Raw genomic sequence first — 23729 nt, 5'->3', positions numbered from 1 at the left:
CTTGTTTATTTTGAGTCCACAATACTTCAACTAACTTTTTTAATTGTAAGTTCACACTAGTTAGACGAACTTGTTTACTTGAGTGTGCAACACTAATCAACACTTAATGTATCTATAAAGACACTGTACTCTTGGACAGATACATGAGGTAATACTGTGAACTGAACACCCTTCATCCCAAACCCTCCAACCAGTTTCTCATCAGATCCACACCAATGTAGTTACTGACGTTTTTTTCTTGTTTTGAACTTAGAATGGCGAGTTTTGACAAAAGGTGAGGAATTTACATAAAGTGTTCAAAGTCCTGGGTTGTACATTTTTATCCTTGTTAGTCACGTTGCAGCAGTATGACCACACGTTGTTGTCGATATAACGGATAAACTAAGTTATCTCTAACCAGTGAGAACATAAAGCAAACACAAGAAGCACAGTAATGCTGACAAGAATGACAAAAAGTAGATGCCAAATCTTTCTGATTAATTGATTGATAATTTTAGCTGCACTTAGTTTAGTTCATGATGAAACATGATAATTTGTAAGTTCATGCAGTGTTGTGCATACAAGATTTTTGTTAGTCCTCTGGCAGCAGGACAGGAAGGAGACTGGCAGCTTTTACCATGTTTATGATGACATCCTGTGTCTCTGAAGAACTGGTAGACAACACAAAGAGAACAAAGTATGGTGGTAGAGAACGTTGATGTCAGTGGACTGAAAAGGTGCCATCTTTGTGTTCAGTGTCTAGCTCTTATAATAAATCCAAGACTTGAAAGAGGAGGGTGCAGTGAGGGGAATTCAGTTGGTTGCATTGCACATTTTAACCACTAGATGCCACTAAATCGTACACACTGGACCTTTAACTCAGGTTTGAGTTAGGACTTAAGTGCAAAGAATTGAGACTTGCAAAAAAAAAAAAAACAGGACTTGTCCCCCCTCGGCATCATGTTGAACAGTACACACAGGCTCGGTGGATAACACAACACAGGACACAGACAGTGAAACAAACAGCTGCAGAAACACTTCAGGGTCACAGTGGTGTTTATTTCTGCTGTGGTTTCATCTCTGACCTCACAGGTGCTGCTGACACATCCAGCTGGGAGGAAGAGGGAGGGGAAACCTCAAGTCTTACCTGCAAGAGAAATGCTGCCATCTGTGGACAGAGAGAGGTACTGCAACAATAATGTAATACTTGTATACAGCAGAGGTTCTCTGCCCCTTCCATGGTTCCCTCATATATACTGGGGACCCCCTCATGTGTGTCCCTTTGAATCATTTGACATAGCCCTTTTTTACATTTGTACTTCATTAAATAAATAAATAAATAAAAATAGCCCCCAAAATGTTACGACCCCAAGTTGGGCTAGGGGATGAGGGGTGCAACATTGAATAAATTTACCCGGGAGAAAAAGGAAGGAAGGAGAACTGAGACAAAGATGTAAACAAACGTTCTTTTATTAATAAATGTGTCAAATTAAGTTAACAAATCAAACTAACAAAAGGGTTAACTTAACCTACTAAATTAAACAACACACACACACACAAAAGACAACAATTGTCCATGCTAGCCAGGGAGGCTAACAAGAACACAAACACGGACAACAACAACAACGAGTGCCTTTGCTAGCTGGCAGGACTGGCAAAGCACATGAGGACGCCCAAATGAATGCCCTTGCCAACCATGGAGGTAAGTGACTTCACTAGCTGAGCATGCTAGCAAAGCACTTGTCGACCACCACAAGTAGTCTAACCTGCTGCTGCTGCAGGTTTAGACTACAGACTAGCAGACTGTAGTCTGCCGAATGGCCCACTGGCCCTGACTGGCTGCACTTTCCAGGTTTTTAAGCACCAGGTCCTGATTGCAGAGCAGCTGCACCTGATGCCAATCACTGCAACCTGCAAGAGGGGAGGGGCAGAACCTGGACACAGGAGAACACAGAACCACACAGACACTGTGGCACGTAACATAACATCAGGAGTGTATATTTCACTCTCTGATATAAAGAATAGAAAATTAGATTAGAAGATAATCTAATAGATTATACATTTAAAACAAAAATATCTGTTGAACTCTGAACCCTTTTGTGCAGTTTTTGCACATTGCTTACACAGTTGTTGCCAAATTTGGCTCATTGTTGCAAAACCCTGCACAAGATATGACATGTTGAAAATTAAATAAAAGACATAAAACAAAAACGACATAATAAAATATAACAAGACAAAAACAACATAAAAGATCTAATGTAACAAGTCGAAAATTATGTGAAAAGAAGTAACAAGATGACAACTATGTAAAAGACAAAACAATTAATACAAAGAAAATGACATAACAAGATTGAAATGAGTTAGCAAGAAAACTCTCTCAGAGAAAAGTTGAGGTTCAGTTAGCTTTGCACAGAAACGTAGAAATGTAGAAATGTCCTTCAGAGGACGACTTTTTACTTTCAAACATTTGAGTAAATTTCAGAGCCTGAACTTTTTCACTTGCACTTGAGAAGTACTTCTACTTTCATCCGTCTTTCTTCTACACAAGTACCTGTACTTCTACTTTAGAGAATGTGTTTACTTTTGCCACCTCTGACAATATGTTGCTGTAAACTCACAGACACATGAATAAACAAATAAAGTAAAATTGCAGTGAGATGGTAAATGAAAAAAAGTGTTGTTTGTCGGCAAAATATTGACAAAGACCAGTTCCTGTTCGTTAGTAAACAGACATTTGCTTTTGACCCTCAGGAGGTTGTTTTACAGTTAATGGTTTAAACATGTTTTCTTAATTTATCAAAACTCTAAACATAGAACTGAAAAAACTAAACTATTTTGTCAAACGTTTTTCATGTTTTGGCTTCATAAGGCCATGTTACATATCCAAATGTATAAAATCATGTAGAATTTGTTTCCTTTTCCTCTTTTTTTTTTAACTTGGAGATTTTTTTTTGTCCCAAAATAGGTTGCAATGTTATGTAACACACAGTATAGAGAGAAATTGGTAATAAGGGTGTTGCATTTTTAAGACCAGTGTTTTCCAGGTGAACAAAATGTGCAAAATGATTTGATTTGTGTCCAGATTTTTGCAAAAAATTGATTTTGACTTTCTATTTAAGTGAAAACAAAGGAGTTGTGCCCAGTGTTGAGCAGGCTTTGAGTCTTTTCGTTGATATGTGAGTTTTAAGTTTTCAGACTTGTGTGCATAGTTACAGTTTTTGTGTGTTTTCATTCAAGTAAAACTGTAAACAAAAAAGGTGTTGTTTGCCAGCACTATATTGACAATGTCCAGTTCCTGTTCATGGGTAAACAGATGTTACTTTTTACCCTCAGGAGGTCGTCTTACAGTTCTGTAGAAAGTATAAGAACATGACATTGGTTACTGTTATACTGAACACAGGAGCATCAAAAGTCTATTAAATGTACATTAAATCTGGAGACTTTTATTTTATAATGCCACATTTATTTATTTCAGAAGACTTTTATTCTATAATGTCACATTATTTATTTCAGGAGACTTTTATTTTATAATGCCCAAAACAGGTTATGGGGATAAGCTGAAGAACCCATTATGGTTCTAGTGAGCACCTTTATTTTAAGAGTGTATAATGCCAGTCAAAATTTGCACCCACTTCTTATTTAATATTTTATGAATTCAATATTAATTTATTTAATATTTTTTCAAGATTTCTATAAGAAATGCTTCATATTATACCAATACTGTACAAAGTGTAATGTCACTCCACACAATATTTCACACAATTTTATATTGTTCCTATTTTTATATTTCCCCTGTTTATAGTGTTCCTATTTTTTTTTTTCATATTTCCTCTTGCTTATACTTTTATATATATAATTTTTAATATCTTTTATCAAAGCTACTTTTTGCTTCCACTATGACCTCATTACAGTGTGGAGAAAAACAAAGTATGTCGAAACATTTTCCCAGCTGAAGCCAAAACATTTAAAAAACATAATTTTCAACATATTATGTCATAAAAACAGGAAGATTTCACAACAGTGGGAGAAACAAGAAGTACGCAAACGGAACCCCGCTCTGAACCAATGGCTGAAGAGAGATCCCACATGTGGGCGTGACGGACAAAATCAGCCGACCAATGGGAAAGCGGTAACCGTGTGAACTCGCGGAAGTGGCAGGCGTGCGGGCCAATCAGAACGCTCCCCGAAGAGCACCCGTGATGAGCGTGAAGGGGGCGCGCGCTGGCCGAGTGCACGCAGAAAGCAGCTACGCAGGAGAGAGGGGCAGAAGCCGAATGGTGGAGCTGAAGATGGCGGATGGAGACAGCGGGAGTGAGCGCGGTGGTAGCAGCGGGGGAGGAGGTGGAGGTGGCGGAGGCGGCTTCCAGCACTTCCAGAGGGACCAGGAGACCCAGGAGCTGGCGTCCAAGCGCCTCGACATCCAGAACAAGCGCTTCTACCTGGACGTCAAGCAGAACAGCAAGGGCAGGTTCATCAAAATAGCCGAGGTGGGGGCCGGGGGCTCCAAAAGTCGCTTGACCCTCTCGCTGTCAGTGGCGGCGGAGTTCCGCGACTACCTCGGGGATTTCATCGAGCACTACGCCCAGCTGGGGCCTAGCAGTCCGGAGCAGATAGCCCAGGCTAGTATGAGCGAGGACGGCGGGCCCAGGCGAGCTCTCAAGAGCGAGTTTCTCGTCCGGGAAAACCGCAAGTACTACCTGGACTTGAAGGAGAACCAGCGGGGGAGGTTCCTGCGTATTCGGCAGACCGTAAACCGCGGACCTGGCTTTGGAGTTGGGGGCCCGGTGGGCGGCATGCTGGCCGGCCAGACCATAGCCCTTCCTGCCCAGGGGCTCATAGAGTTCAGAGACGCCCTCGCTAAGCTCATAGACGACTACGGGGGAGACGACGAGGAGCTGACCGGGGGCATGGCCGCCGGGGGCTACAGCGAGCTCCCCGAGGGCACCTCCATCATGGTGGACTCCAAACGATTCTTTTTCGACGTGGGGTCCAACAAATACGGGGTGTTCCTGCGCGTGAGCGAGGTCAAGCCCAGCTACAGGAACTCTATCACCATCCCCTTCAAAGCCTGGAGCAAGTTCGGGGGAGCTTTCTGCAGATACGCCGAGGAGATGAAGGAGATCCAGGAGAGGCAGAGGGATAAAATGTACGAGAGGAGAGATGAGTCCGAGGGAGATGACGTGGATGACGACTGAGAGGAAAAATTACATGAGAAAAAAAAAAAAAAACAGCTGTTAGTCGAGATCTGCAATATAGGGGTATTTTGAATAATTAAAAAAAAAGACAGATAAAGAAGTGCATGACAAATCGTGCTGTAATAGCCTACTAAAGTATCGTGGCGTTTAAAAAAAGTACATGTGCAGGGAAATTATTGGTGTATTATCCTAAAGTTTGTAGGGTTGAGGGGGTTGGAGTGGTTGTGTGCAAGTGAAAAAAAAAGGACTTAAATGAGATAAATTCAGCTCCAAATGAGGCTGTCTGAGAAAAAAGAGTGAGTTATGCTTTATTGTAAAAAAGAAAAAGAAGAAAAAAAGAGGAAAGAGAGATCATACTTAAACCAGCAGATTGGTTTTTATAAACAAAGCCAATGAATGCTTTTCCTATTTGCAACATAGTTTATATTTAAAGAGTGAGGCGTATAGGGCTGGGTATCGTTTAAAATAAACATGTTGCCAGTACCAGGTCATATTGCGATCGCGACATGCGATACGATTAGTACGATTTTTTCGTGTTACAGTTTTCACTTTTACTGAGATTTTTAGTCCAGGACATCTCTGCAGCACTACAATACCTCATTAAAATGCTGTTTTCTCACACATTTTTCCTTTTTCAAACAATTCTGGTTTCCTTTTGGTTCTGCGATCTGGATATTGCACTTAGCCATACTGCGATTTCGACAATATTGCAATTAGTTTCGCAGCCCTGATACCAGAACCCTTAAAGTGAGACCAGCAGAGCAGTGATTCCCAAAGTGTGGGTCATGAAAATTAAATAAATGAAACATTTTTAAGTTTCAATTTAAAAGTTTGAAATGAATTTTTTTTAAAAGAAAATGCAACCATGAGATTTAAATAATGTGTTATTCTTCATTTATCTGACCCAGTTTAACAGGGATCAGTCACATTAACACTAGTCTTTATTAATATCTCGTGTGTTGATCAGAGTTGTGATTTTTCAGATTTAAAAAGATTTTGCTGTGGCAAGTTTGGGAATGGCTGCAGTAGATTGCTTCATTTGATACCTTTGTTTTCGTAATTTTGGATGTTTTGGTGGCATTTTGGCACCAAACACACCACGCTCGACTTGGGTTGTAGCTGCTGCGGTAGACGGCCAATCACACGTCGCATTAAAACAAAGAAACAGAGTTATTTTTCTCTAAATCTGGGTGCAAAAACGATCCAATACACGCATCGTTTGACCGGAGAAGTCTCTTTGGTACTGGGTTATTTTGGTCGATACCTTTTTAAAGGTACGGCGCACTGATACCCAGCCCTAGTTGAGTGAGGAGTCAACCTGTTTAAGATGTTTTCCTAAAGGAGAGAACTAGCATCCATTGTATTCCTGTTCCAGTCCAGGTCTCTCCTCGGTGGGCAGTTTTTGTGGGATTTTTTGCAAGTCAAGTCAGATGATGAACCTGAGAGGAATGTATGGAAACGCTGCTGCTGTCACTCTGTGGAACAGCAGCAGCAGCAGCAGATGGAGAGCTGTCAAACAACAGCAGCAGCAGCAGCAGCAGCAGGCAGTTAATCGAAAAGATTACCCAAAAATGTTAGGGGAAGTTACTGAGAGGATTATCTTTAAGCCCAAACAACAAGGGCCACGCGCAGACTAAACTAAAGCTTTGACTCCAGTCGTAGCTGGTTTTATGTTATACATACGACCTCGGCTGTATCGTCGAAGCGCTTTCAGAAAGATTCAGGACGAGGAAGAGCAGTGTGAGCATCCCTGGTGTTTGGGAACGACAGCTAGGGAGGCCGACAAAGTGGGGAGAGGACTGTCTTTACTGTCCCCACCAACACCACCACCACCACCACCACCAGGGACAACATACGTGGGACTTTTACCTCCCACGTGCCACAACAAGGGTCCAAATATCTGGCAGCGGCGACGCCGGGAGTGCTGCCTCAGATACAGTGACGCTTCTCTGCCGGACTGCAGAGCAGCATCAGTGATGAGATTTCCCATGAGCCTCTCTCTTTTTCTCTCTCGCTCTCTTTTTCTCTTGCTTTCTCTCTCTCTCTCTCTCTCTCTCTCTTTCTCTCTCTCTCTCTCTCTCTCTCGTGGTCGAAGCTGGACCAGCCGCAGGCCACTTTTCTGACGTAACTTACAACATCTTCCAACACGTGAAGACCCTGGACAGAAACACACTGATGGATGTTTTCTTTTTGTTTTGTTTTGTTTTAATTTTTGTTTTCAAAAAGAGAACTATATTGAAATGAGATTATAGGAAAAATATTACCGAACAAACCAGCAAAAAGATATTTTGAAATACTTATAAAGGAAAATGTATTATGTAAAAGGAATTTCAAGACTAAAAATAAAAAAAAAGGTTAATTTCTTAAAACAACGTTGTGACTCAAACCTCCAAATTATTTTGTTTTTTCCTAGAGTGAAAGTATAACACTTCCTTAATTAAAACAACTTTAAATGCAATAACATGTTGTGACTGTATATTTTTAAATCCCTGTTTTCATAAAGATAATCTATTTGTCCCACAGTGATTATTTTCTTTATTTGATTGACCTACTTTTTAAAATGGTGAAACATGGCTGTCACAGTCAAAGCTCGTGTCTTTATATGGCTTGTTCTTTGTTTGAAACCCAAAGAGATTCAGTTTACGCTGACATAAAACAGAGAAAAGCAGTAAATTCTCACATTTGAGACGCTGGAACCGGAGAAATTTTGCTGTTTTTACTCAATAAATTACTGAAACAATTAATCAGTTATCAAAATATTATCCTCGTTATCAGCATCATTGTGTGTCGCCAGTTTGTGGTTTGATTTAATTTTGTTTTCAAGAAAATAACTACACTAAAATGAGATTATAGGAAAAATATTTGTGAACAAACTGGCAAAATGATATTTAGAAATACTTTTAAAAGAAAATGTATTAGGAAAAAGGAATTTCAAGACTTAAAAAAATATCTTAAAGTGAAAGTATAACACTTCCTTCAGTAAACCAACTTTAAATGCAACAACCACTTTGTGACTGTATATTTTTAAATCCCTGTTTTCATAAAGATAATCTATTTGTTGCACAGTGATTATTTTATTGATAAACCCTTTAAAATGTCTGTAAATGGAGAAAAATGGCTGTCACAGTTTCTTAAAGTCAGAGGTGACGTCTTTAATTTGTTCTGGGTTTTTTTTTGTCTGAAACCCAAAAAGACAAACAGAGAAAAGCACAAAATCTTCGAGCTAAAAAAAGAGATTTGTTTGCAGTTTTACTTGCTAAATTACTTAAATTATTGATCAGTTGTTGACACAGTTGCCTTGTGATCAGTATCAGCGTGTCGTCCATTCTTTGTTTGTTGAAATACATATAAAGATGGATTATGTAACATTATGCTCTACAATATGATTAGTTTCATCATTATTTTAATGATTGATCCTTTAAATTGTCTGAAAATGGAGAAAAATTACCGCCACGGTTTCTTAAATTGAAAGGTGACGACTTTTAGTTGCTTATTTTTTGATTGAAACTTAAAAAAGACAGAAAAGCAGCAAATCCTCACTTGTACGAAGCTAAAACCAGAGATGTTTTTGCAGTTTTACTTGATAAATTGCTGAAATGATTGATCAGTTATTGACACGGTTGCCTGGTGATATGCATTTTGCATGTGTAGTCAGTTTTATCTTTGTTTTGTTTTTTTTTTCTTTAATATTTTCTGTTGTCATTTTGCCCGCTGATCTCTCAGGAGTTTTATTTGGTGTAGTATTTGTCGAAAGTTGCGTGAGCTGGGATTCAGGAATCCTTACTGGGAAATCCAGCAATATCCAGACCAGGATTATTGAGCTTTTTTTTTTCACTGAAGAGGTCAGCGTGGGGATTTGAAGAGGCGTCACATGAGGCTTGAATTGGTCAAAGACTGCAACTAGTGATTATTGTTATTATCAATTAATCATTTGTTGATCTGCTTGGTAAATGTCAGAAATTGAAAAATGAGAATGGCCACTGTGAGCTTTCAAAACCTCTTCAGAATGTCTTGTTTTTGTCCGAACAGCTGTTTGAAACCCAAAACATGATCAGTTTTCGATTATAGAAGAAAAAATATTCACGTTTAAGAATTTTGCTGATTGTGCTGCATGTTTTACTCTCAGCTTAACCTGGTTTGGTTAAAAGCACAGACAAACACTTTTCTTGTGGTGCTCAAACTACCAAAAAAAAAAAAAAAAAAAACCATTTGAAAAACGCAACAGCAGCGTCATTTCCAGAAACCCTGACGCGGTTATTCAACATGATCTTGCGTGCCGTTTCATGCAGGAACTATTTTCTTTACAAACTGCCCCAATTTAATTTCGTGCTTGACGGAAACTTCTTTCACTTCAGTAAAAAATGGAGGATTAGCAAAAAGATGTGCTTTAGGTATCAAAAGTTAATGTACTCATCATGCTGAATGGCCTCTGTCAGTGTTCAGTTATTATTATAATACTGGATCATAATTATCGACATTAACTTCAGCGTTGTCTGATTTTAGTTGTTGTGTCGATGCACCATGTCAGCCTTTTCTCAGGTCTCCCCGGATGTTTAGTCGGTACCTCGACCTCTCATGCATCACCTGACTGACATAACCTACTTATCTTACCGCAAACCGCGACCTTTTCCTGACCCTAACCAAACTGCAACCGTTTCACAAAGTTAACTACAAACTAAAACAAAAACATCTCACACAAACACTGAAGGGTGTCGGTGTGAGACGGGCAGAGCTGTGATGAGGCGGCGTCAGGGAAAACTTCAGTATTTTAAAATGACAAAACATTTTCTGGTTCCAGCTTCTCAGATGTGAGGATTTGCTTTGTTCTGTTTCCTTTTAACTGTTGTTTGGACCAGTCGAATTTTTCCCATGTTCTGTTTATTGATATTTTCAAATAATTTAGAACAGATGGACAGTAGAATAATATTTGGTCAGTACAACAGCAAGAAAGCAAAAGTGTGAAGCAAAGCAAAACCAAGGCAGGACAAATACTACAAACCAAAAGCAAAACCCAACAATAAGAATATAAAAATACATGATTATAATTGCATAAAATACTAAAATATAAAGAGATAGTTGTTGGTTGGTTTGCTGCCTGTCATGTCAGGATTTTTAATGCTGCTAAAATCAATAATTCAGGAATATCTGGGAAGTGGTTCACGGTTTGAAACGTCACTTCTGCTCTGTGAGGTTGTGAGGGACTTTTCTCACTACTTTTCTTAATAATATCACAAAAATATAAGGCAGTTATATGTAAAATATTTGTCAGATGAATTTATAAGGAAAGAAAATAAATATCTGTTGCATTTCAAGTCATTTTTCAAGCAAAAACATCAAATATTCTCTGATTTCAGCCTGTTAAACGTGAGGATTTGCTGTTTTTCTTTGCCACGTATGACAAACTGATTATCTTTTGGTTTTGGGCCGATGATCGTATAAAACAGAAGAATTTGTAGACTCTGTCTTGTGTTCTTAGAAACTATAACAGGCATTTCCCGCAATTTCCTGTGGATTTCTACTAATAACTCTTAAAAAATAACCAATTAAAGGGCTAGTTAAGATTATTTTAAGTGTGGTTGTAGGAAGTTAAGCAATGTGGACAGGGTCAGCAGCAAAATGTACTTTAGCCACCTAGCATACACTATATTAAGAATGTTTTCACTGCTTTGTCATCAGATGAAGATAAGAAACCACCGTTGTATAAGCTAAATATTATTTTATAACCAACCAAACTCCATTGGCTAAAATCATCATGATTACGTGGATTGGTTAGCTTGTTTTTGTTGTTGTGTATATTTGATGTTTTAAAAGGTTTTGGATTCAAAATAACACAAACTGAACAAAGAAGCGGTAAACCAACAATTCTCATGTTCTGTGAGGTAAAATTACTGATTTTGCAGATAGAGTTTGGTTGGTTTGAAGAGAGAAATATTTGGCTCGTATAATGAAATTTTCCTGTTGGAAAACACTGATGTCAAGATTAAGTGGTGAAAATCTTCTAAATGCAGTGCACACTTAGACTACAATATTTTTAGTGCCTTAAATAAGTTTTGCTGCTCAGATTTGCTGATAAACTGAAAATCTGTGAGTTTTACATTCTATAAAACAAGAAAATTTCCACACTATGTTGGGCTCTGGGAAGACATTTTCCCCACTTTTCTGAGGATTCCTCCTCATAAATCTAGAAAATACCCTTGAGAATAACATACTGAAAGTAATTACATAACTGATGCGAGGCAAAATTACTGATTTTACCAACAGAGTTTGGTTGGTGTGGAGAGAGGGACATATTTGGCTTTGTTAACAGCATTCCCCTTGTTGGAAAAGGCTGTCTGACAACAAGATAAAGCACTGGAAATATTCTAAATATAATATATAGAGGTTGCTAAAATACTTTTTGCTGCTAATCCTGGCCCAGATTTGAGAACAGGCCACTTTTCTGTGCCACATATGATGGTAAAATGAATATGCTTTGGTTTGTGTAGTTTTTGTAGATGCCATGTTGAGCTACATTTTTACTATTTTCTGAGAATTTCTTCCCTTAAATCTAGAATACAACTGACATATTAGGTGTCAGTTGCAGCCCCAACAACAGTCCAGAGTGAAGTCTTGGTTCCAGTGTGGTCTGAGGAGCACATGCTCTACAGTTGCTCTCACAGCAGCTGTCTCTGAAGCGAATACAGACTGTCTGCAGGAAACAGGCTGCACAACAAGAGCTTGTTCTTCAATCCACAGCAAATCAAAACTATGTGCTGTTTAGTCGTGGTCACTCTGCAGACTACAACATCGTTCAGTGCTCTTAAAGATGAACGTATTGTGAGGAAACAGCCGAACTTCCTGATTGTGGTGTGAGGAGCAGAAAGGGGCGACGAAGAAGAAGAAGAAGAAGAGTCATGAGAGTAATTTGATCTCCTCCTGCCCTCGTGCTGATCTCTTCTCCTGTTGTTGCTTCTTCTTCTTCTTCCTCTCCTTGTGTCTCCTCACGTCTCCTCAGCTCCCCCTCCTCTCAGTCAGTAGTTGTGTGAATCTGGCAGCTGTTAGAGCACCCGTGCGTACGCTGTGAGGGTGTGCTGACAGGGCATGCTGGCTATTTTAATGTGGGAGGCCTCTGCAGACTTGACATTCCTGGTCAAGGAGTCAGCTGTGCCATTAGGACCTCATGGCCCGGGGACACGGCTCGCACAACAGTCTGATTGTGCTGCTGAGATCTGCTCACATGTGGCACGCACAAGATCCTCCTGCAGAAAGACACACACACACACACAAACACACACACACACACACAGACACACACACCGCTGTGTGCAGGGCAGGCAGGTACTGCACAGAGATGTTCTGTTCATGTAGTAAGTCGGTATGTTGTCCTCATTAATTAGTTCTTAATTGCTTTTATTGTCTCTTACAAGCTCCAACACATGAATACTGTCTAGTAAGGGGAAGTAACTAAGTACATTTACTCTACTTACTTTTACCTAACACCTTAATACATCTAATCCACCACAATTCAAAGAGAAATATTGTTCTTTTCACTCTAATTACTCTTTACTCTGCAGATAAATATTTTACATACAATTGGTTTATAAAATAAAATGCATTTATATATTTTTTCTTTCAGAAAAATGCTGTCTGGCCGCAAGATAAAGCAGTGAAAACACTCAAACCGACAATATTTTTAGGTGGCTAAATATGTTTTGCTGAGGATTTCTTTGCCACATACAACAGTAAACTGAATATCTGGGTTTTGGACTGATGATTGTGTAAAAAAAAGGAATTTATAGATGCTATCTTGGGCTCTGGGAAACCATTGTCTGGGGATTTCTGCTCATAAATCTAGAAAATAACAAACATATTGAAGGTATAGTTAGGATGACTTAAAGTGAGGTTGTATTTAGGCTCCTGGAAAATAATCTCAGTGTAAGTGTACGCTGTATTTATAATACTTGCTCTCTTCCTGTGGTGATCGTGGTCCAGCTGGTCTGACTGGGTGACCCGTCTGAAGGTCCGCTGCACTAATCGAGTCCCTGCGCTTCCTTTTCCCACGTTAATGAGTGTATTTCTGTCATCTATCATGTAGATAAACCTGCTGTATTTCACCATCTGAACAGTGTTTGCTGAGATGTAAGCTAGCTTTAGCCTCAGTCTGTTAGCATTAACATTATATCATGTACGCAGCTGTTAGCTAACTTTACATAAACACTTTCACAGGGTTCTTGTTTTAAAACAGATGGAGACATTAAAACATCATCTGGAGACTTCTCAGCTGACTCCAGTTCATTTTAGCTCGCATCATCCATCCTGACAAAATCCACCGTCGTCAGCTAGAAATAAGAAGTTGCTTTTGTTTACTTCTCTAAGGACTGAAAGACCTTTTGTTTTAACAGTTACTCCCAATTTTGACGTTAACTCTGCCACCGTTATCACCATAAACTGCATAAATAGAGAATGGAAAGCTTGGCAGGCTTAGCAACAGTCACTAAGGAGGGCGGGGCTTAGCGAAGGGTCAGTTGATTAATCAAGAAAGTAATTGGATCAGTTAATAATGGAAATCAGTTAGTTGCTGGCCTGAAGTGGAAAATCAGAAATGCAGGAGACAATGCATCAATTTCTGTTTAATTTCTCGCCATTAATCCTGCAGTCTCGCAGCGATGGACGCTCCCCTGCACCAACGGAGCATGTCTCAACAAACACGTCCTCCCATAAAGCAAACTATCCACTGAGTTCTGTCAATAACAAGTCAGCCTGTAGACAGACTGTCTCTGGTAGGACTCAGCTCAGGTTTTGACCTACATATATCTGCATACATTTATCCCCAACCTCCCGCCGGCTGCTCATTAAAAATTTTGTCCTGACTTCTTCTCTTTCATGTCATGATGATTTGGGTTATGTTTCTTAATGGCCAAAGAATAGGAGGAATAATCTGGTCTTTGAAAATGCAGAGGATGTCCTCACTGGGCTGAGGTGTTGTGGTGATGGTAACGCCTCATAATTTGCTTAATATTTTTACTGATTTATTTCCCAAATTTCTTCCCCAGGCGAGCGTCTTCTTCTTCTCTACTCTTTTTAAGTCCACACTCGGCTTGAAAACCTCCTCTGGCACACAGACAGTATTGGCTCTAATGATGGAGTATTTGCCAGTTCCTTGTCTTTTTCATGGTTTCTCTTTTTTTTTCTGTTGCCATTTGATGGGCACGCTCTGCTTTCTGAACCGCTTCTTCAGTGCTCCATGGATAACAAGTGTGAAACAGAATTTGCTTGAGCTGTTAAACTCAAAAAACTACTTGTCCTCCTATCACATTTCTCCCAAAGTTTGAATTCATCCAAAAAGATGTGAAAGTAAGTGAAGTTGTTATTAAAAGCTGGTCCATGCTAGCAGGGAGGCTGTGGTTTGGTACAGTGGTGCTTTTTTTTTTACCTGTTACATAACGTTTTTGCAGGTTACCTGGTTGGTCCTCGCGGGTAACGACCCGGGGCAGGACTCGGCCAGATGGGGCGTTCATGGACTCTTCTTGTTAAAGTGGTAATCTATTTATATAGCTAATACTCAAAACTCAAATACAGAATTACCCGTTTGCGGTTTGTGTTTGCAGACAACTATCGCTCTGACGCTGAACTAAAACCAAAAACTTAATGATTCTCTCTTGAAGTTCTGGCATCTTCTTTTTGTTATGATTTCTTGGTGGATGTGTTTGCGAAGGACACCAGAGATGATGATGATGATGATGATGATATCCTCAGGCAGTGTAGATCTGAATCTAAAAATACGTGTATCATGTCTGTGTGTCCAGAGTTATGACTCACCCTTCACGCTTCAGCTCTGCCTCACACTGAAAAACCTCTGTATCGAATATTAGAAACAAAGAAAAAAATCACCAGCAATCAGAGGACGGATTAAATCCATCATTCCTCGGATTATTTATTAAATTTAACCCGAGGTGGCAAAAATACACACAGTCTTTACTCTAGAAGAAGTACAGATACTAGAAAAGACTCTGGTAAAAGTAAAAGTACTGATTCAACTTCTTTAAAATGATCTCATGTATAAAAGTAAAAAGTTGCCCTCTGCAAATGTAACTGAAGCTGGACGTAATTTTTGTCTTATTGCGTCTTTTTAGTCATGTCATGTCTTTAACATTGTTTTCGTCTCGTCTCTTTCTTTGCCTTTAACATTGTTTATTCATGTTTTTAAGGCTTTTTCATCTTCTTCTGTCTTTTATGTTGTCTTTCGTCGTTGCATCTTTTTTGTCTTGTTATGTCTTTTACGTTTTGTCTTTTACATCATTTATTCATCTTGTTAAGACTTTATATCTCTTTTCATCTTGGTCATATTTTACGTCATGTCTTATTACTTCTTGTTAGTCTTGTCACGTCTTTTACATTGTTTTCATTTTTTACATCTTTTTTTTGGTCTTATTTCATCTTTTACGTTGTTTTTCGTTTTGTTGCGTCTTTTTCGTCCTGTTATATTGTTTTCATCTTGTTGCGTCTGTCAGGCTTGATATGGTCTGATGGACTCGTCTCGACAAAATCAATAATTACCCTCAAATAATGCATCAAAACTTAAGTAATGAGCCTGTTTTTAAAATGTAAGGAGTAGAAAGCACAGATAATTTTGTTAAAATAAGGAGTATTAAATACTCAAGTACAGATACATGAAATATCTACTTAAGTCCAGTATTTGTACTTAGTTACTTCCTACCTTTGAATGTGACATTACTCAGAGTGATTTTCCTTTATTCAAACATTACTGAAACGTGGTGGACAGGTGTTTATTTGCAGTCCAGTTTGGTGGCCGCCTGAATTCGACAGCTTTGTTACGGGTCAGTGGAAAGTTGGCAACCCGTAGTTTTTCCTCCTCTGACAGACAACTGGATTTAAAAACAGTTGTTGAAACATAGAGACAGACACCGAAAGAATAATCACTTTACATATTCATCAAAACAAAATGTGAACAAGAATTTAGAGGGAAAAATACAGATGATGTCCTGTGGGCTCGGCCAAGACAAGATAAGAGGAGATTATAAAAGATCGGATCAGGCTGGGTGTCAGGAAGTTCGGTTATAAAAGAACAATCATGTCATGTTCTTGGAAATTATAGCGCCGCTGAGGATCCTAAGAGGCACTCAGCTAGAACTTCCATTAATGAGGCCCTCTGTGCATATTTAAGCAGATGCACTGCATGTAATGTCGCGTATTACGAGACGGCTTCGTTCCCTCGGCTCTGAGGTGAGAGGTCGGTTCCTCACGGCCCTTAATGAGAGCCGACAGAACACTGCTGCACCCGAACGCAACGCATCCTCCACACTGCTGCTGCGGCGCTCTGAGGAACAAAGGTTCCACAAGGGATGAGGTTCTACACACAAACATTTGATTCAGGAGAAAGAGAGGGTTAGTCTACGGTTCCATTAAGAACCCCTTTCATCCAAAGGACTCTTTCTGGAAGAAAGAACCCCATGAAGAACTCTTTTGTCAAGGGTTCTTTGTGCAATAATGTAAAAGGGTTCTTGGTAGAACCCCCTGAACATGTTCTAAGCAAAACCTTCGGTCTATGAAAAGTCTTGGATATGAAAAGGCTCTAGAACCCGAGTGGGTTCTAGATAAAAACCCTCAAATATAAAATGATTCTTGGTAGAGCCTCTTGAGTGTGTTCTAGATAAATCCCTGGGAATATATAAAAATTCTCAACAGAACACCCTGGATATGTTCCAAATAAAAACCATTGGACTATAGAAAAAAAGGTTCTTGATTGAACCCCCTGAATTAGTTCTAGATAAAACCCTAGGGATATTAGAAGGTTCTCAGTAGAACTCCCTGAATGTGTTCTAGATAAAACCTTTGGAATGTATAAAGGTTCATATAGGCATATAAAGGCATATAAAGATGTTCTCAGTAGAACTCCCCCCACCATGTTCTTGACAAAACTCTTGGGATATAAGCAGGTTCTTGCTAGAGCCGTCTGAATGTGTTCTTGATTTAAAAAAAAAACCTTGGGCAAAACCATTGCACCATAAAGGGTTCTCTGTAGAGACTCTTATTGGGGGTTCTGTGTGGAACCCTTCACAGATGGTTCTAGGTATAACTCTTTGTGCTGGATTCTAGGTGGAACTCTCCAAGGGGGTTCCAAATGGAATCTTTTTAACAGGCTCTAACAGGAAGCACTAAGGGTTCTGCTATGGGGACCAGCCATTAAGCCGTTATGGTTCTAGTTATCATGTTTATTCCTCAGAGTGTGGAACTAGAACCACAGAACGGAGATGATTTATAAACAGACTGGCAGCAGCAGGATATTGACAGATGTGTTCTCTGTGAGACTGAGGTGAACTATGTCACTGTGACTCACTCAGCGAATTCCTCAAGAACTTGGACAGACAACAGAGTTGTTCTACACTTTTGTTTGACGTCTAGAATATTTTCACAGAACGTCTAAAACATATAAAAATAACCAGACTTTTTAAAAAGATCTTTATTTTGGAATTTCTGTGGTTTTCAGTGAGGAAGTCCGGCCTTAAAACTCCAGATGGTTCCAACCAGTAGGGTTCTCAGTAATATCTTTATTTTACTTGAATGGGTTCTAGTGTGGTTCTAAGGATGGCATTATCACTCATCTAAGTACCCCCTTAACCCCTTGAATGTGTTCTAGATAAAACCCTCAGGAGAACTCACAAATCCCTGAAATATGAAGCGGTTCTTAGACTACAGACTTGCAGACTGTAGCCTGTCGAACGGCCCTCTGGCCCTGATCGGCTGCACTCTGCAGGTTTTTAAGCACCAGGTCCTGATTGCAGAGCAGCTGCACCTGATGCCAATCACTGCAACCTGCAAGGGGGGGAGGGGCAGAACCTGGACAGGAGATCACAGCACCACACAGACACTGTAGCACGTAACAAACCCCATGAGTTGGTTCTGAGTAAAAACATATATAAAAAGGTTCTCAGTAAAACCCCTTTGAATGTGTTCTAGATAAAACTCTCAGAAGGTTCTCAGAAGAATCTGCTTGGTGTGTTCTGGATAAAACCCTTAGGATATACAAAGGCATTTGGTAGAACCCCCTGACTGTGTTCTAGGTAAATACCATGGAATATAAAAAGGTCTTCAGTAGAACCCCTTGAATGTGTTCTAAGTAAAACCCTTAAAATATAAAAAGGTTCTCCGTTGAACCTCCTGAATCTGTTCTATAGAAAACCCTTGGAATATAAAAAGGTTCTACTTTTCTTCTTTAGATAAGTAGTTTTAGAAACGGTGTTGTATTTAGATTTTTTTAGTTTCTAAAACTCAAAGATTCAAGTTTATCTAAAGAAGAATGGTGAATTATCTCAACTAAAGATTATAGGTCAGCAAAACTTTTAAAAGTTATTTTTTTTTTTTAAACTTAAGAGTTTGAGTTGGGCTCAAATTCAGTGATATATTGCAGTATGTTGCTCTCAACTATTTTTTTTTACAGTGTATGAGGTTTTCTTTTGAGCTGCAACAACCAATCGATTATTATTTGACTATTAAATTATTCAACAACTATTTTAATTATCAATTAATAGTTTTGGGTCATTTAAAAAAGCTTCTTAAATGTTTTTTTACTCGTTTATAAACTCGTCTCTGACAGTGAACTGAATATCTTTGGGTTTTGGACAAAACAAGACATTTGAACTTTGTCTTGGGAAACACTGATCAACATTTTTCATCATTTTCTGACATTTTATGGACTAAATAACTGATAGATTAATCGAGAAAATAATTGACGGATTAATCAGTAATGAAAGTCTTTAGTTGCGGTGCTGGTTTTGTTTACAGATTTTTGTGCTGCACCCAAGTTGCCAAAAACTATAAATCAAAGCAGGTTATGAACACAGACACACAGTACGTGTGGAACCATAAGCCCCTCATGACATCCACATGTTCCGTCTGTCACATGCAGAACGGTGCTGTTGCTGAGGAGCGCGGTTGGTACCCTACTTTTCACATTTGCAAAATGTGTTATGCAACCACAGTTTTTGTGCACAGTCCAATCCAAATTATTCAAGTCTATTTTTACACATTTGCACATTAGCATTCATTTGTGTGTGTGTGTGTGTGTGTGTGTGTGTGTGTGTGTGTGTGTGTGTGTGTGTGTGTGTCAGTACTGTAAAACACTGTTCAGCTGCACTGTGGATTAAAACAAACTGATGCAAACTGATCACAGTGTCGCATCAGGTCCAAAAAAGGCAAAAAAAAAAAAAAAAATGCAGATGTTTATTAAATGAGCACCTTAATGGTCTTTTTGATTCTTAAGATTTTTTTATGTTGACTTATTTTCCTGCAGGGTTCAGCACATGAATTTTTTACTGAAGTGAAATAAATTAGTAATTCACGCCTGTAAAATCTACAACAACTCTCAACATTTACAGTGTCAGTTTTTATTGACACTGTTTTATTTTAAATATATGGAAAAGTTCCGAGCAACTCAATAGAACATACAGAACAATATTTATTATTATTATGTGAAATGTAGTCAAGTTTATTTGCACATTAAAAAACAAGAAATGTTGAACAAAGTTCTTTACAAAAAGGTTCAATTAAAACACAGAAATGATCAGGTACACTCTTAGAAGTAAGGGTTCCAAAAGAGTTCTTCCTGAAGGGCTGAGGTTCCTCCCAGAGCCAGTCACTTCTGGAGAACCCCTTTTTTGAAGAAAGGGTTTGTCAATCGTTCTTTGTTAGACTAAAGGTTTCATTAAGAACCTTTTTCATCCAAAGAACCCTTTTTGGAAGAAAGAGTTCTTCAACCCTTGTTGGATTCCTTGAAAAACTTTTTTATACCACAATATAAAAGGGTTCTCAGTAGAACCCCCTGAGTGTGTTCTAGATAAAAACCTTGGAATATAAAACAGCTGTCTTTAGAACCCCCATCAATACGTCTGATATAAAGCTCTTGAAATATATAAAAGGTTTTCAATAGAACCCCCTGAATGTGTTCTAGATAAAACCCTTGGGTTATAAAAAGGTTCTTGGTAGAACTCCCATTAATATGTTCTATATAAAACCCTTGGGATATAAAAAGGTGCTTTGTAGAACACCTGAATGTGTCCTAGATGAAATCCTTGTAATGTATAAGGTTCTCAGTAGAACCGCCCGAGCGAGTTCCTGTTGGCACTCTTATAAGGTGAAAAGGTTCTGGATGGAACCTCCAGAGAAGGTTCTGGGTCAAACCATTACACCATAGGTTCTCTGTAGAACCTCTCATAGGGGCTCTGGGTGAAACTTTTCACAGATGGTTCTAGGTGTAACTCTTTATGCTAGGTTCTAGGCTGATCTCTCTGAAAGGGATCCAAGTGGAACCTTTATAACAGGTTTGAGCAGGAACCAAAAAGGGTTCTCCAATGGTGGCAAAAATATAACAAACATATAAATATAAACAAATAAAAAGTATGAAGTAGCATAAAAAGTAAATACTCAAGTTAAATACAAGTACCTCAAACCTGTAACTGAGTGCAGTACTTGAGTAAACGTACATGATTACTTTGCAGCACTGCAGTTGTCTCACCTCATAATCAGTCAGTCAGTAAAGACAAAGAACATCACTATGTTCCACTGATGGAGGCTGTGATTGGAGCTCAAACATCCAGAATTGGAAGTCAAATGTTCTCCGTCCAGGCCAGCAGAGATCCTCAGCAGATAAATTATCACTTCCACGTTTATTCCTGCACTGTCAGTTCGTCCGTCTCCGCGCTCGGAGAGCCGCACGTCCCCGATGACCTCCCATCGCCGCTCTGTCACCTCCCGGGCAGCGCGGCAGTAATGTGTGCAGGCACGCACATGTGAACAGTGGGACTAATGCAGCAGCCTGTGAGCAACGTAATACCTCGGCAGGCAGAGAGCCAAATCAAGCCAGGATTATACCACATGCTCCCAGCAGTCCATTACTATCCTGCAGGATCAGTCGGGTCCAACCCCGCTGACTTCTATAAATATGACTCTGTGACTCTGTGTGTGTTTGTCTGTGTGTGTGTGTGTGTGTGTGTGTGTGTGTGTGTGTGTGTGTGTGAGAGAGAGAGAGAGAGAGAGACAGATGCCCTATAGCAGGGGTGGAACATGTGTGCAGAGAGCAATAATATCACAATGTAAAATTAAAAAAAAAAGGAAAATACTTAAGTCGGGCTGTCCCGCACTAAGACTAAAAAAGTTTTCAGTTGAAAAACGTCCATTTGCTTCTGAAGAACTCCTTTTTGAAGAAAGAGGGTTTGTCAAAGGATCTTTATAAGACTAAAGGAACGTTTTGGAGAAACAAGTTCTCCAGAGATCGTCGAAATCCTTGCAGAAGTCACTAAAAGGTTCGTCAGAGGTTCTTTGTACCTTAATATAAAAGGGTTCTCAGCAGAACCCTCTGTGTGTTCTGGGTAAAACCCTTGGATTATAAAAAGGTTCTCTGTAGAACTCCCTGGGTGTGTTCTAGATGAAACCCTTGGATTATAAAAAGGTTCTTGGAAGAAGCCTCTTTGGACACCAGTCTTCTAAATTCATTGTCGTCACCAATGATTGCAGCGTGAAAGTTGATCTCAGCAGGAGCCTTCGGTTCCTCAGAGAGATCCCCACCACAAGCCTCCGCCCGGACATTGTTATGTGGTCTAGCGACATCGAGACCGTGCTCCTCACCCAGGTAACGGTCCCATGAGAGGAGGGCGTGGAGGCTGAGACTGAGGTGCTCCGACCTCGTCACCAAGTGCGAGCAGGCCTGCTGGAAAACCATTATGTACCCAGTGGAGGCTGGATGGCGTGGCTTCGTGGGAATGTCAGCTGCTCGCCTCACGAAGGACGTGGGACTAACTGGAACAAACCGGCAGAAGGCCCTGAAAGATCTGTCTGAGGAAGCTGAGAAGAGCGGCTTTTGGCTCTGGGTGTGGAGGAAGGACAACTGCTGGAGTAACAGCTATCACAGGGGGTGGCTGGGAAACGTCCCCGCCACCAGCAAGACGTTCTGGGCTTAAAGGGGTGAAACATCGGAGATCGGCGTCACCTGGCTGATGACCCTGCAGCCAGCCAATCTAAGGGCACCGGTAGAGGTGTGTCAGGCAGTATCGCCATAGCAGTCCTCCATCTACCTGTCTAACTCTGAAGCAGTCCTGTTACAGCGTGAACTACTGGATCAGACAGTTAAGTTTCTCAGAAGTTACAACTTTTTTCTCTGAAAACCAGTCGAACATCATCCTACTGGCACCATCTTGTGTTTTGATGTGTGATATTATTAGAGGTGAGGAAAAAAAAAAATCTGTTCGCTTAAGTATCACAAGTCTCTCTTTTTTTAAATTTAAACAATTTTGGCTTTTTAAATTACTGGGTCACTTTTAAATATAGTAAATAATTAGCACATGTACTCACTTTCATTCTTTGCATTGGAAACAAAAACTCTTTACAATAAAGATGTTTAAAATATATAAATATATTCTTCGGCTGAACGAAATAATCTTAAATTTCAGTGAAGCTGCATTCATGTTTGTTGATTTTTTAATCTCATCACAGTTCACAGTACTTGTGTGTTATACATATATATTGATATAATATTTAAAAAGTATGTAATCTGATTCCATCACATCATTTTTGCTTTACCAAATAACGTATTCGAATTGATCCCTGCTACCTCTGTTGGTGAAGGTGTCGAGGTCACTGTGCTTTTGATCACATTCCCGTTCTCTAATTTAACTAACGAGGGTAGTTGGACTGGATAACTAGTCATGTTAGTAATGTGCAAAGTATCACATCGATAAATTCGCTTATCACACAACACTTCCATAAGTAAATTCTCAACATGTGAGAAACACTGAGTATTTGAGTAAATGTATTTAGTTACATGCCCTCACATATGTGTGGGTTGCAGGTGGTTAAAAGCGAATTTGCACAGCTACAGTTTTTCATCAGGTTGAAGAAACCCTGTGTATCAGAGGAGCTTAAATCCAGAGGGGGAAGAGAGGTGCATAGAGACAGAGGGAGAGTATCTGGAGAGAGGGAGGATGATGGAGGGAGTGACAAAGACGGGGAAAGTAGTAAAGAGAAAGAAAAGACGGGAGGGAGGCGCACGTGAGGAGCTCATGTTTGTAGGAAGCAGAGAAACAGGGACGACGGCGGGGAAGGATCCTACGTTAGCGAGAGGAAGCATGATCCCGCTGTGAAGCCGGGCTGCCGGGGCTATATTTAGCTTCTGTTGCCATGTGCCGGGAATGTGCATGGCAGAGGGAGACACACACACACACACACACACACACACAGTGATAGGCCCACACACACACACACACACACAATAGGTTCACTACTAGTCATGCACTCCTGCACATGTGAGTGTGTGTGCAGTTTTATGACACAGTTTTCGGGGGGGTTTTAGTTTCTCTCGTGATTTCAGGCGTGAGATCATCGGTTCCTTTAACGTCCTTACTGGATGTGATTTGATGCATGTAAAATATGCATGTATACGTGCACATGTACACACATAAACATGAACATTTTCGCTCACACATACTGACACGTGATTTTTACATCTTAGGCAATCACTAAAACTCGTGGAATGTGGAAGATTTTGGAGCTGCACGTGTCCATAAA

General features: G+C 39.7%; 1 protein-coding gene across 1 annotated transcript; it reads left to right on the top strand.

Moving 5' to 3' along the window:
• Nucleotides 1-4208: 4208 nt before the first annotated feature.
• Nucleotides 4209-7696, top strand: purbb (purine-rich element binding protein Bb). Its single transcript, XM_084745801.1, has one exon. The coding sequence runs from the start codon at nt 4254-4256 to the stop codon at nt 5172-5174; it is 921 nt and encodes a 306-aa protein (XP_084601927.1). The 5' UTR covers nt 4209-4253; the 3' UTR covers nt 5175-7696.
• The last annotated feature ends 16033 nt before the right edge of the window (nt 7697-23729 follow it).

The sequence above is a fragment of the Lutjanus erythropterus genome, chromosome 20 (genome assembly GCF_056507025.1).
Source record: "Lutjanus erythropterus isolate fLutEry1 chromosome 20, fLutEry1.hap2, whole genome shotgun sequence".
Lineage (NCBI taxonomy): Eukaryota > Metazoa > Chordata > Actinopteri > Lutjaniformes > Lutjanidae > Lutjanus > Lutjanus erythropterus.
The sequence above is the reverse complement of the archived record's forward strand: the minus strand, read 5'-3'. Positions and strand labels throughout refer to the sequence as shown.

What these genes read in the sequence shown, in the direction of transcription:
- purbb (XM_084745801.1), top strand. Translation starts at nt 4,254, where the DNA reads ATGGTGGAGCTGAAGATGGCGGATGGAGACAGCGGGAGTGAGCGCGGT.